At 36.7% G+C, this 12,646-nt stretch overlaps 2 protein-coding genes across 48 annotated transcripts in view; both read right to left on the minus strand.

Moving 5' to 3' along the window:
* Positions 1-12,646, minus strand: part of ABI3BP (ABI family member 3 binding protein) — a 302,331-nt gene that overhangs the window by 92,271 nt on the left and 197,414 nt on the right. For all 47 annotated transcript variants that reach the window (XM_052664412.1, XM_052664501.1, XM_052664466.1 and 44 more), the window contains exons 2-4: positions 12,006-12,185; positions 4,027-4,095; positions 2,233-2,365 (exon numbers count right to left, since the gene is read on the minus strand). In XM_052664412.1, coding sequence (XP_052520372.1) covers positions 2,233-2,365; positions 4,027-4,095; positions 12,006-12,132 — 329 coding nt within the window. In that variant the 5' untranslated portion in view covers positions 12,133-12,185. The remainder of the gene's footprint in view (positions 1-2,232; positions 2,366-4,026; positions 4,096-12,005; positions 12,186-12,646) is intronic.
* The window catches only part of RPL24 (ribosomal protein L24), a 304,494-nt gene that overhangs the window by 36,540 nt on the left and 255,308 nt on the right, over positions 1-12,646 (minus strand). The window lies entirely within an intron of this gene.

Consider the following 12,646-nt stretch of genomic DNA (forward strand, 5'->3'; position numbering starts at 1 on the left):
TTTGTTCAAGTCAATGAACTATGCAGGCAGTATTTTCCTAGCAATGATGCTGTCGTAGCAGCTGTGAAAGTGTGAGGCAGTTTTGCTAGTACAAATTTTTATAAGCACAGCATTCGAGCTTTTGTTAATCACGAAACATGAAAATGCATACCTAATGGCGACGACTATGCCAAAAAACAGTGTTTTGTAGCTGAGAATTCACTTCATCAAACAGTGTTATTGTACTCTTTGTATCTGTTGTTGTTTTCAACACAATAAATAGGAGGCAGTACTTTCAGAGTGAACCATATAGATAAACTAGAACAATGATGGCAAAAAAATTTCTTCTCAACATTACAGAGAGTGGAAGTGGCAGTGCACGGGAGCTTTCTGAGGTGTGGAGACCACAGGATAGTTCCCAATGGGACCTAGCACCACTCAGAGAATGGCTGGCCAGGAGTAAAGGCTTGTACACACAGAAGAGTTCTATGGCCAGAGTGGGCAGCCAGAGCATGGTGCCACAGATGGTGCAGGAGAGTGCAGAGGGAAGGTCCTGTCACTCTGCTGCTTCCAACAGTACATGTCACCTATTTGCAGAGAACTCCCGTCATGGTGTCATCGTATTCACTAGGCAAGAAGCCATGCCCTCTAAGTCTCCTTCAGCCTCTCCATCCACAGGAACTGACATAGCTATCCAGAGTTCTCCTGACGGAACAAGGAGAGCCCCTTTTTTTAGTTGTGCCCAAATTTTTTGTCAGCAGCAGAGTGCACACCTGTGGGAGGAGAATTGCTCAGCCTGAAGGAAGACAGAGCTTCAAGAGGAGGTGACCAAGCTGAAGAGCAACAGGGAATTGGAGGAGGAGACAGATTGGCAGAATCATGCTCTGCCATCCTTGATATGGACATGTCAGCCAGTCACTACAAAGATATAAAGAATCTCTTGTCCTCTGCCACATGGCAGAAGGAGGGGACCTAAGAGATGAGGGAATGGAAGCAGGTTTCTTCTGAGAGCAGCAAGCAAATTCATTTCTTGCATACTTCACCCACACAAATGCCCTTATACATCAGGTTCTGGAACTTGAAAGCAGGCAAATCATAGTGTGAATAAAGGTCTACCTAGGTTGGATGGGTCATCTAGGGCTAGACAGCCTGACTCCCATATCACAACCTTGTCAGAACTCAAAAAGTGTTTGTATAATGCTCTCAAACATAGAGAGCATTATACATAGGGATCTCTCATAGAGAGCATTATGCATAGGGTTTGGATTTTAGGTGGTCCTATGTGGAGCCAGGAGTTGGACTTAATGATGTGTCCTTTCCAACTCAGGATATTCTTTGATTCCATGATTGCAACAAAGAAAAAGATGATGCTGATGCTTGCAAACCAGATGTAGATGCATCCTTAATGTGGTGCACAATTTTTTTTGTTTGTTTTACACTGCTGAGTTGTATGGAGCTTAACAGGAAGTAAATGAAGATCAAAATACTCTTTCGTCATAAAAGGAAGAATACAAAAAGAATACTAAAATCACAGGGAAAACATAAAAAGCACCTTCAAGAGTACTTGCAAATACATGTTATCAACTGCTAAAAGTTTTCAAAAATGTAAGATTGCTGTTGTCTTTGAAGCTAACAAGCATTGTGATTTTCTTAACACTCTCACTTTGGAAGACTTCCTGAGCACATTCATTAAATAACCACAACAAAACAAATATTGTAATATAAGAGAACTTCTATTTAAAATAGAAAATTAATGAAAGCTGTACTCTAATAGAAATATCAGGGAAGTAGGGAAGTGATAAGACAAAACATAGAAAGTAAAAATGAGATAGTATTAAAATAAGGTGCCATTCTCCTATTAAAGCACAACAAAAGCCATATTTTACTTCTATTTAGCCAACTTTAAATCAACATATCTCCTCTCATTGAACAATGTTTCTTCCAATTTATTCAAATGCAAACAAAGGTAGAGCCAAGACCACTGCTGTAAGAACAATAAAGGATCTATGGTGAAACAGTAAGATCTGTACTTCGACACATAGGCACCTGACTACATTTGCTATCAAGACAGGTAAAGGCTTGCTAAGAACTAACTTAAGTAAAGAAGAAAACTTCACAGTCAGAACTAATGCAGTGTTTTAATTTACACTGTCATTTTTCTTCAGCTATGCTGGTTAACAACCTGCACAGCTTCAAGGTTGAAATGTCACATTAAAACATTATCACTGCAAAAGCTGTTTTCTGTTATTTTACCTGTCGCTAGCACAGTTACTTGTTGCTGTCCAGTCATGCTGAGGGTTGACTAGGATGCCCCAAGAGAGGAACACAGAAGTTGGGGTGAGAGTGCCAACTACCAGCTGCAGAGGCTTTTGATTCTTGTTCCGACCTAGGCAAGAAACATGTAATTCCAATTATAAATTAGTTTATCTTGCATTATGTAGGGGAAAGATTTTGCAGTTGGGTAGTCAAATAAATGAAGACCTACTTCTCTTCCGAATTTCAAGGAAAGGGGTCAACTGTTCTCAGCATTTCTAAAATATTGCCTAAAAATGCGGTTGGAGGGTGTCTCTGATCTGCTCGATGGCTTCTCATTGAAGCAAGCAAAATATCTGAAAGAAAGAGACTGCTCCTTTTCTGAAGCTAGCTGAGCATGAATAGAATAAAAAAGTGCAGTACGAAGTTCGCAGAAAGGAAGGGAAGATACATATAGAAACCAACAGGAAAAGAATTTGGGAGAGTGCTTAAAACAAACAGGCATTGGACACACAATCAAGCTGAAAAGGCAACTTAAAGAGGAGTTTTATTAGGTTCTCCCTGAACTTACACAGAATGTATTTCAACCTTGGAAAATACTGGGATTTTTCACTTCCGGACTTGCAGATTCAGGGTAAATAAAAAAGAAATAACACATCTTACTATTATTTCGTGAGCAGAAAAGATTAATTTACAAAACTTTAGAACAGTTTTGCCTTACTGGAAGTTTTCTTTATGTCTCATTTTTGAGACTATGAAAACTTTAATGTTTATTTTTTGTATTATTAGTATATACATAATTCAGATTATTAGAAGGTTCCTCTTTCTGTGTGACAGGAAAAAAATGTGTTTTCTTGGCAGGATTCCTACTAACACAACAGGTGTGTCCACAGATAATTTATACTGTTGACAGCACTTTCCATCAAGAATAAAATAAGACCAACAAAAATTCTGTTGTTTTGAATTGTAGGCAGATCTGAATTGGTGTCTGTATCTAGGACATTTTTGTTTTTTAACCACATACTACATTCAAGATACTTACATTTTGGGTCATACTTAGATTAAATTTGCTCTGAATGAAGAAGCACAACTATCCATCACGTGGAAAAACAACTTTATTCACATGATGCTCAAAAGCTTTTAAATACTTTCAGAAGATTTTCCAACAAATAGTTGGAAATGAAGAAGTGATCTAGAGCAAATATTTTGGACCTATGGTTTATGGACTGCTACAGACCCTCAGAACTTTGTCAGAACTTTAGTTCCTTAGTTGTATGAAAGAGGACAAATGAAAAGAAATCCATATATTCTTTGTATCATTTGCTCATACTTGAAATATCTGATTGATCTATAACTCCTCAAAATATACACATGATCGTAAGTTCCCCAAAAGTTTAAGCCACTGAAACAGTGATTTTTTTTTCATTCCTTTTGATTCCTAATATCTCTTCACTCAACAAGCTCAATGAAAATCTGATCTGTACTTTCAACCAGTGCATGTAGGTGCATTTAAACTTCTTAACTGAAATTTTTTTCTGTAATACTCTAATTTTCAATTCTCATTAGCAGAACTTTTTACAAGAACCATCTTCAGGTATTATACAACCTTCACGTTTTTAACACCACGTTCATAACTAACTACTGTCTGGGAAGTATTGGTGTGCATTTTGCTTTCCCACGCATCTCAGTAAGTCACCTACAGTTACAGATACATTTTCAGAGAAACCTAGTAAAAACGGGATATTATCTTCCTCAAAACGACTTTAAGAAAGAAATTCAGTAGTGCTCAAATACCTGAACAAGATTTCTTGTTATTTGAAACACGCGCTGGTCTCACTGAAACCAAATACCGTGGCTCTGCATCTGTAAATGAAGAAAGAATTAGTATAGATTTAACATTTATTTGAGACAGGGATTAACCTATAATTTATTAAGAAAAAGTCCAATATTCAGTGAAGATTTTCTATCCAATTTTAAGGGTCTTTAGGCACATTTTCTTCAAAGTTAACTCAAAAATCATTCAGAAATATTCTAGCCACTACTTCAAACTCTTCTTAAATATTATATGTTTATATTTTAAAATGAATTTTAAAAATTGTTTTAAAATAAAACAAAACCAACAAAACTTAAAGTAATATTTCCTCATGCTATGCATTCATGACTGTTTGGGAGAACATTATAATTCTCACAATGTGCTAAACTACATGACTATGAGGACTGGTCCAAAAGTAATATTTCCTATTTTATTACATTGGCCCACAACATCAAAGGTGGATGCTGGTGGTACGACTGGAGAGGGTCAATCTTCCCACCAATATTCCCCCACATTTTCTTGCTATGTGACAGGTGGGGCAGAGGGGCAAGATGTCAAAATGGCATCTGAAATGGCAGTGGTATGTCATTGAATTCCTCCGTGCAGAAAAAATGGCACCCATTGACATTCATGACGCTGAATGCTGATGGAGATCAAACACTGGATGTAAGCACAGTGAGGCTGTGGATGGTGTGTTTCAGCAATGGTGACAGTGACATGAAGATAAACCGTGCTCTGTGTGGCCATGTACAGCTTCCATATCCATGAAATGCAGAGTATCTCGGTCAGCTCATCCACATGAATTTAAGGGTTACGACCAGGGAACAGTACACAGAGCTGAATATTGGCTTTAATGCATAGGAAATGACAGTGGCAACCTTTGAACATTGCAAAGCTTTCACCATAAGTGTCCCAGGAATTCTCACACAGGAACAGAAATAACACTGTATGCAAGTTTGCCAGGACCTACTGAACCAATACAAGGCTGAAGGTGACAGGTTCCTGGATCACATCATTAGCAGTGAAGAGATGTGGTGCTATTATTGTGAGCTGGAGTCGAAACAGCAGTCCACAGAGTGGCAATATGTGAATTCTCCATTGAAGAAAACGTTCCAAGATGCAGCTCTCAGTGGGTACAGCAACATACACTGTGTCTGGGGATTGGAAAAGGACAATCTTTCCAGATTTCCTGGAAAGACTCAAATTTCCATATTCAGGCAAGAGAATAAGACAACCTTTTGCTTGCAACATCATAACACCAGATGCCAGACCATTTTAAAGACTGAGGAATACACTGCCAATCTTGACCAGATTGTCCAACCACGGTATAGTCTGTATTTGGTGCCTTCTTAATTCCATCTGTTCAGACCAATGAATGATTGGTGGTGTGGGCAACATATTCATAATAATAACACTGAGATAGCAACTGTGAAAGAGTGGGTTTGCCTCCAGGGGTGCAGATATTTATGAGCACATCATGCTGGCTCTTGCTCATTGCTGGCAAAAAAAGCTAATGGTAGTGCTCATGCTGAAAAAGTCTTTTGAAGCTGAGAATTCCCTCTATCAAATATTGTTATTGTGCTCTTTGTAGCTGTTGTAGTTTCTAATAAAATAAATAGGAGGCATTACTTTCAGAGTAACCGACATATAATATCATTAGTCCTGACCAACATTTTTAAACCTCATAAATTACAAAAGTCACTCTTCAGAATCTGTAAAATTATATATCCAGTATACAATAAGTACATGTGTGGTCTTGTAAGAATTGAAAATATTATAAATGATTAATCTTTACAGAACTACATGAACTTGAACAAGTTCAGCTTGAAATATATTTACAAATTCAATACCAAAATCTTCCAGCTTCCTTAACTTAATGCCTTCTTGATGAACTGATACTAAAAGAAGAACATTAGAGATCTGTTAGAACCTGCTAAGAGCCCACTATTAAGGTTGGAGTGACAAACACCATGGTTAGCAGATTGTTTCAGCTGGCACACAACTGTTTCTATACAAACCCCTTGAAACTGCAAATCAAAAGTCCAAACAGTGACAGGCTTAAATCTTCAGTAGGAAAATGATCAGTTGTGCCAGATGATTACTAATCAACAAATCCATGCTAAATTCTTAGTGTTATAGTTCTCCATTTTTTTTAATTTTTATTTTTTAATTTTTTGGTTTTGATAATTCATTTGGGTGGCTCCAGTATGTCATCAGTATTGCTCTTTCAAGTTTAAATATTCACAGCTGAATAAAGAAGTGCCAGTTTGGAGCAAAACGCTACACTCAGATGGTCACGTACACTCAAAAAATAACCTCTGCAGTAGGAGGGAATCCTACTCACAGACTAGAAGCACCAGGATGTGTAAAACACTGGGAATTCTATCTATGGCATTCAATACATACAGAACACACCTGCGTATACATTCAATACATATTCTTAAATCTGTCATTTCTTTTAAGCACCACACCTATTACAGCTCAATGAACCATCGCCAGGTAAACGAAATACTTCTCTGAACAACTCCAGTGACTCAGTATTTTTTTCATTCAAGCAGCCTGAAAGACGCATGCGCACACTACACCTACCATTGTGTCTACAATTTTCTACAGAAGAAACATTTCAAGGACTGCTAAGTTCACAGAAATAAACCAATACTTTGGCAACATTATAAAAGAAAAAAGCAACTGTTTGATTAAGATTCTGTGATATTCATGATAAAAAACTATTAAATAAACTTTATTACCCACCTGAACAGCCTGGAGAGACAACCAGTCTTGAGGAATATAATGAAAACGCATGTCACAAATCCAAACTAACATAACAATTCTATACACTATGAGTTATGCTTTCTAACTAGTGATAAGTCCTGAATTAATGCTTACTTAAGTACTGATCTAGCGGACATCCGTGAATCATGCTTTTTAAAATGTTTTCAAGGAGATATTAGAATTCTTCCCTTTTTGTATGTAAATTTCTTGCACAAATTATTACATTTGCTACAAGGTGGAACTGCCAGCGCATTCTCCTCATCACTACACTGTCTGCTTCAAGTAAAGGAAAGGCTAAACAAAGTGGTCCAACTTGTTTCTTTGAATGCATTTTGTTCAGATTTTAGCTAATTGCTAATTGCTGTCCATTCTTGCAAAATTTCATTGTCTCCATCCAATTTTTTGGGTTCCTCCAAAAGTAACAATATATTCAGGGAGACTGACTTTATTGTCTTCCTAACTGAGTTAGATCAAACTAGTGTAAAAATCTCAAGGAAATATTCTTTGTGAGTTGTGAAGACTGAAGAGATTTAGATGGAAGTCTAAATAAAGCACAGAACATTTGGATGGGTCTTTTCACCTTGCTTATTAGTCTATCTGAATTTAAATTCTGATATCTTTTGACACCATCCATTTAGCTTGCTTGACCAACAATAATGTCATTTACTATCATGTAAGCTTGTGAAGTACCATCAGCACCAAGGAAAAGACGTCTTGCATCCTGATACTTCTTCATACCAAACTTTAATGCTACCTCACCATTGTCATTTACACTTCAGGTTAATTCAAATTGAGCTGTCTAGCAGCTCAATAAAGCTGCTCAAGAGTTTATTGGCAGCATGAGCTCATTAAAAGTTCAGGAAATCCAACAGAACTCTTCTTTTTTACATACCATCTGCAGGCAATTCCTAATTCATGGATGATATTACACAATTACTGGCTCAGTTATCAGTTTAGCTGCAGTGTAGTTTAGTGGGATGAAGTTCAATGAATCCAAGGTTCTGCATTTTGGCCACAACAATCCCAGGCAATGCTACAGTCTTGGGCAGAGCAATTGGAAGACTGTGCAGAGGAAATGGATGTGGGGATGTTAGTTGACGCTTGGCTAAACATGAGCCAGCAGTGTGCTCATGGGGCCAACAAGACCAATGGCATCCTGGCTCATATCAAAAATAGTAGTCAGCAGGAGCAGGGATGTGATAGTCCTTCTTGAATACTGTGCTTAGTTTTGGATCCCTCACTACAAGAAAGACACTGAGGCCATGGAGTTTGTTCAGAGAAGAGCAACAAGGCTGGTGAGGAATCTGGAGCACAGATCTTAGGGGGAGTGGCTGAGGGAACTGGGATTGTTCAGCCTGGAAAAGAGGCTCAGGGCAAATCTTCTTGTCCTCTGCAACTCCTTGAAAGGAGGTTGTGACAAGGTGGGAATCAGCCTCTTCCCCTAGTTATCTAGTGATAGAACTGGAGGTAATGGCCTCAAGTTTGCACCAGGGGAGGTTCAGGTTAGATATTAGGAAAACCCTCTCTGAGAGAATGATCAGTTGTTGGAATGGCTTGCTCAGGGAAGTGATTGAGCTACCATCCCTCGAGGTGTTTAAGAAAGTTTGTAGATGTGGGGCTAAGGAATATGGTTAACGGGCAACATTGGTGGCAGGTGGATGGTCAGACTAGATGATCTTGGATGTCTTTTGCAATCTTAATGATTCTATTATTCTATGCAAAAGAAAAGAAAAAACAAACAAACAAACAAAATTATTTTAAGAGAAGAACCACTCCAAGGAGGAGCTGAATATTTTAGTAGATGAACTGAAAGTGGATGTCACACTTTCTTTAAAGACGTGATTCTCCTGGAAGTGATAAAGACCATATTCTTATTTATTTACTTCAAAATTTATATGAACATACCTCTGTGATCTCATAAAATCACAAAATTAAATCTTATTGACTTTATGTTTAACATTAACAGAATCACCAAGGTTGGAAAAGATCTCCAAGATTATCTGGTTCAACATCCACCTACCACCAGTATTTCCCCTTTAAACCATGTTCCTTGACAATGTTAATACTATCAAATCAAGATTCACTTCTCTATAGACAGAGAAGTGTCTATAGACACTTCTCCCAGATCAGATTCTCCCAGATCTAGTCATGTTCTCACAAAACGGTGTTCTAAAGTAATATTCCCCTATCCTGCTGGGGAAACATACCCTCTGGTTACCACCAAATGCCCTTGAATATCCAATTCTAATCTTTATTTTTCAGCAACTAAACCAGTTTAAAGTTGTAGTCAGCTTCAGTCTCTAAGGCTATCAGGAAAGGTCTTCTCTATCCATGAACTACTAAAACTGGCAAGTGATAAAAAACCTTAAATTGTGCTAGTCTTGGTCTAAACAGGCCACAACATCTTTTCACATTTGGAATTCACTCCTACCATACTGTTTAGAAGGAGCTGTAATCAATCACTTTTCAGTGCAGCCTGTAAATTCCATCTGTTTTCTGTAAAAGTGGGAGAAGCTGAAGCATGAGAGGACTGAGAGAGTTGTTGGACTGAATGTGAATACCTTTCTAGAAGCCTAACTCGTTTTGTGGTGGGGAAAAATGTTTGGATCATAGCCTTTGCAAAGCGCACAGTACCATCTGAATGACTAGAATATCTAAAACATAGAATAGAAAATACCTGTGGGGTGAAATTCAAAAAAAATCAACAAACACCAACAACCAAACCAACCAACCAAACAATAATAAAAATGCTTGTTTTAATATGAAGATAGAATACCAGGCCAATTTCATCAACTTGAGATGTTCCAGACGCACAAGAAGTAACCAAAGATTTTCAACAATATGGCCTAGGAGTTCTTGTACCTTTGGAAAGTGTCTTGAGAATATTAATATTGCCCCTCTACCATATCTTGGGTTTTTTCCAGCATTCATATAAAGCAGTGCCTGATCTCTGAGTGACAGAATTAAATCTATCCACAGTTCCTAAAACTAAGAACCATCCTGGAAGCACCCAGTCCCTGAAATTATGGGAGGTGCTAGCAGCCACTAATGTCTTCTGTTTAACTCTGTTGTATGTCATTCTAAAACAGAGCCAAAAGCACAACAAAGGTTTCTTCTTTTAGCTCAAGTTCTATATTCATGCATTAGCATACCCAATGCTGCTGTTTAATGTTGTGTTAGGATTAATGCAGTAGGAAATATGTTGTGTTCTCTGCTTCCAAATTCCCTGAACAAATATACTAAGCATGTAATGTAACACTAAAACTTGTAACTAAAAGCAATATTTTTAACAAATGTACTGTTAATTGCTTTAAACAAATGTTTGAAACTTAAAATACATACCTATTACTGTTAGTATCTTTTATTCCTTTCCTATCAAAGATGACACTTTCTTCAAGTTGGAAATGCTAGCAGTACTAACAGATTGCATTTTTAGCTATTAGAGGTTTAGAACTTATAATCAGGTTTACTGTAACTAGAAAACTTACTAACAATTTTTATTAGCATGAGTGAATTACATTTTTGATATTAATCTCCTTTAAAATAATTAAGACAGTATTACTCATCACTTGTGCCTTTCTCTTATATTGTGTTGGATTGTCCAGATAAACTTAAGAAAATGTTTTAGTTTCAATAGAGGGGGTACATAGAATGGTGTTTCTCATCTTCAAGATTTTTCATTACTTCAAGATATTGATTGCTTAACTGTAAGATTAATGAATATGCATGCAGCTAGCCACTCCACTGGACTGCAGAACCAAATAAAGGCATCTACAGTTCCTGTCACTAGATGTTAGTATGAAAGTTACCAAGAACCAATATGTTCCAGGTGACATTCAGCTTTATATTTTCATATGGTTTCACAAATCATTAGGTAGTAACACCGGTATTAAATGGAGAGAAGGGCAAACTATCTACATGTGACTACATTCAGAGCTTTTTCCTCTTTCCATGGATCTCACAGTATGTGAAAAATACTAACTCCCACTCTTCCTGTAATACAGCTATGTGGGTATTACTCATGCCCACTTCTACAGAGAAGCCCGTACATCATTTCTACTGAGCTGTGCTGAAAGTTGCACATGGCATACATTAGATCCTTACAGGTTAAGTGATGTTTATGAACTCAAACACTGTACTGTGATAAAAGTACAGAAAGATCACAGAAATAGCAACTCATGAAAAGGAAGAAGTCAACCTTTTCCAGAGAAATCTAATGAAGATTCTTAGTAATTATTCTATGTCTAACATCTTATTTTTCTCCTTTCCTACTCTATAATTCTCAGCCTGGAGCACACATCTAGAATCGCCTTGATTTACCACATTAAAAACAATGCAACTGATACTTCTACATTTATGCATGCTTTTTCTGCTCTCTTTTACACAAAGGTCACTGACATTGCAGTGATGAGGGTAACACAAGATTCTGGATTCATTTCAGGCTAGGGAAGATTAAAGAAAGCAATAGGGAAATTCTCAGACATTGGACAGATTTTTGATCATGTAAAATTCTAATAAATCGATGTTTTATAAGAAAATTATAACTGATTCAGTTCTCCTTGTTTGCTATTCTATCGATACTGACAATCCAGGGTTAAAAAGACAACCTAATTTACTCTTTGTTTCCTGTTCCAATCAACAAAATACAAGATTTCCAATGCATTTTAAACTCTTCCTTACAACAACTCACAGAATTATATTTGTAACATCTGACACAGAATGTACAGGTTATTCTGCAACATGTGCCCCTGCAAGAAAATACATCCTTTTGTTATAAACATTTCCATTAAAGTGAATCAACCACACAATACTTAATTTTTTTTTATTTCTGCTTCTTTGCTACGATAGAAACATAAACATCTCCCATGTACATAACTGCAGATTTATGCAAATCGTCTCATACTATCTGCAATGCAGTCAATAGAGTTCATTCTTTTAGGATTAAAGATTCCCCCAAGTGAAAATCCTCAAATATAAATAACAAGCTCTTCCAAACAACAAGAACTTATTTTTTCTCCCTAACGGAACATTGTGATCTGAAATTCTTCCCAAACTAGCCTTAAACACACAAAAAAAGCCAAAGCAATACCCCAATAAAAACACAAATTAAGAAACCCAAAGATTCATAATTTCATTGGTCTGTTTCCACATCATGACAACAATAACATGGAAAGGAATAATACTTTACCAAGTTCATTTATGTAGGTGCTTCCATCTGAAGGTAAAGGAATGTACTGATTAGAGAAGAAGCTGCTTCCGTAACCCAGGACAAAACCTTCAAGTTTGGTGTTTTGGCTTGGTCGAAGATACCTCATGCAAACAGTGTCGTCTGTTGCATTGATCTGAACTTTCAGACTCTGTCTTTTCACTACAGAAAGAGAAAAAAATAACAGAAGAACAAAATGTATTTTCTTGTAATTACGTATTTAGTAACAGAATATGACATTATAGCAACATAACACTTTTCAGTTTGTTAGATGCAAACAAACAACTGTTTGAAGGTAGATTTTCATGGCAACTCAGTGTGTTTTAGAAAACAAGCTGTTACATTTAATTGTAGTTTCTAACATGCCTACTTTTTTCCCTTCATCAGTTTAGTAATATCATTAGCAGCTTCTTATACAATTGTAGAAATATAAATGAAGTAATCAGAAAAAATTTAAACATCTTTTCCTTTAAATATAGGAGTTATAGCAGTAATTTAGGATCCAGAGATAACAAAATGGCAAGTCAGGAGATCATTCTCTTCTGTTAGCAATAAAATTTAAAAAAATAATAATTAAAAAAAAAATTGTAAGGATGCTATAGCAGTAAGACTTATTGCAAAAT

This window comes from Tympanuchus pallidicinctus, unplaced genomic scaffold, assembly GCF_026119805.1.
Source record: "Tympanuchus pallidicinctus isolate F22 unplaced genomic scaffold, pur_lepc_1.0 scaffold10, whole genome shotgun sequence".
Lineage (NCBI taxonomy): Eukaryota > Metazoa > Chordata > Aves > Galliformes > Phasianidae > Tympanuchus > Tympanuchus pallidicinctus.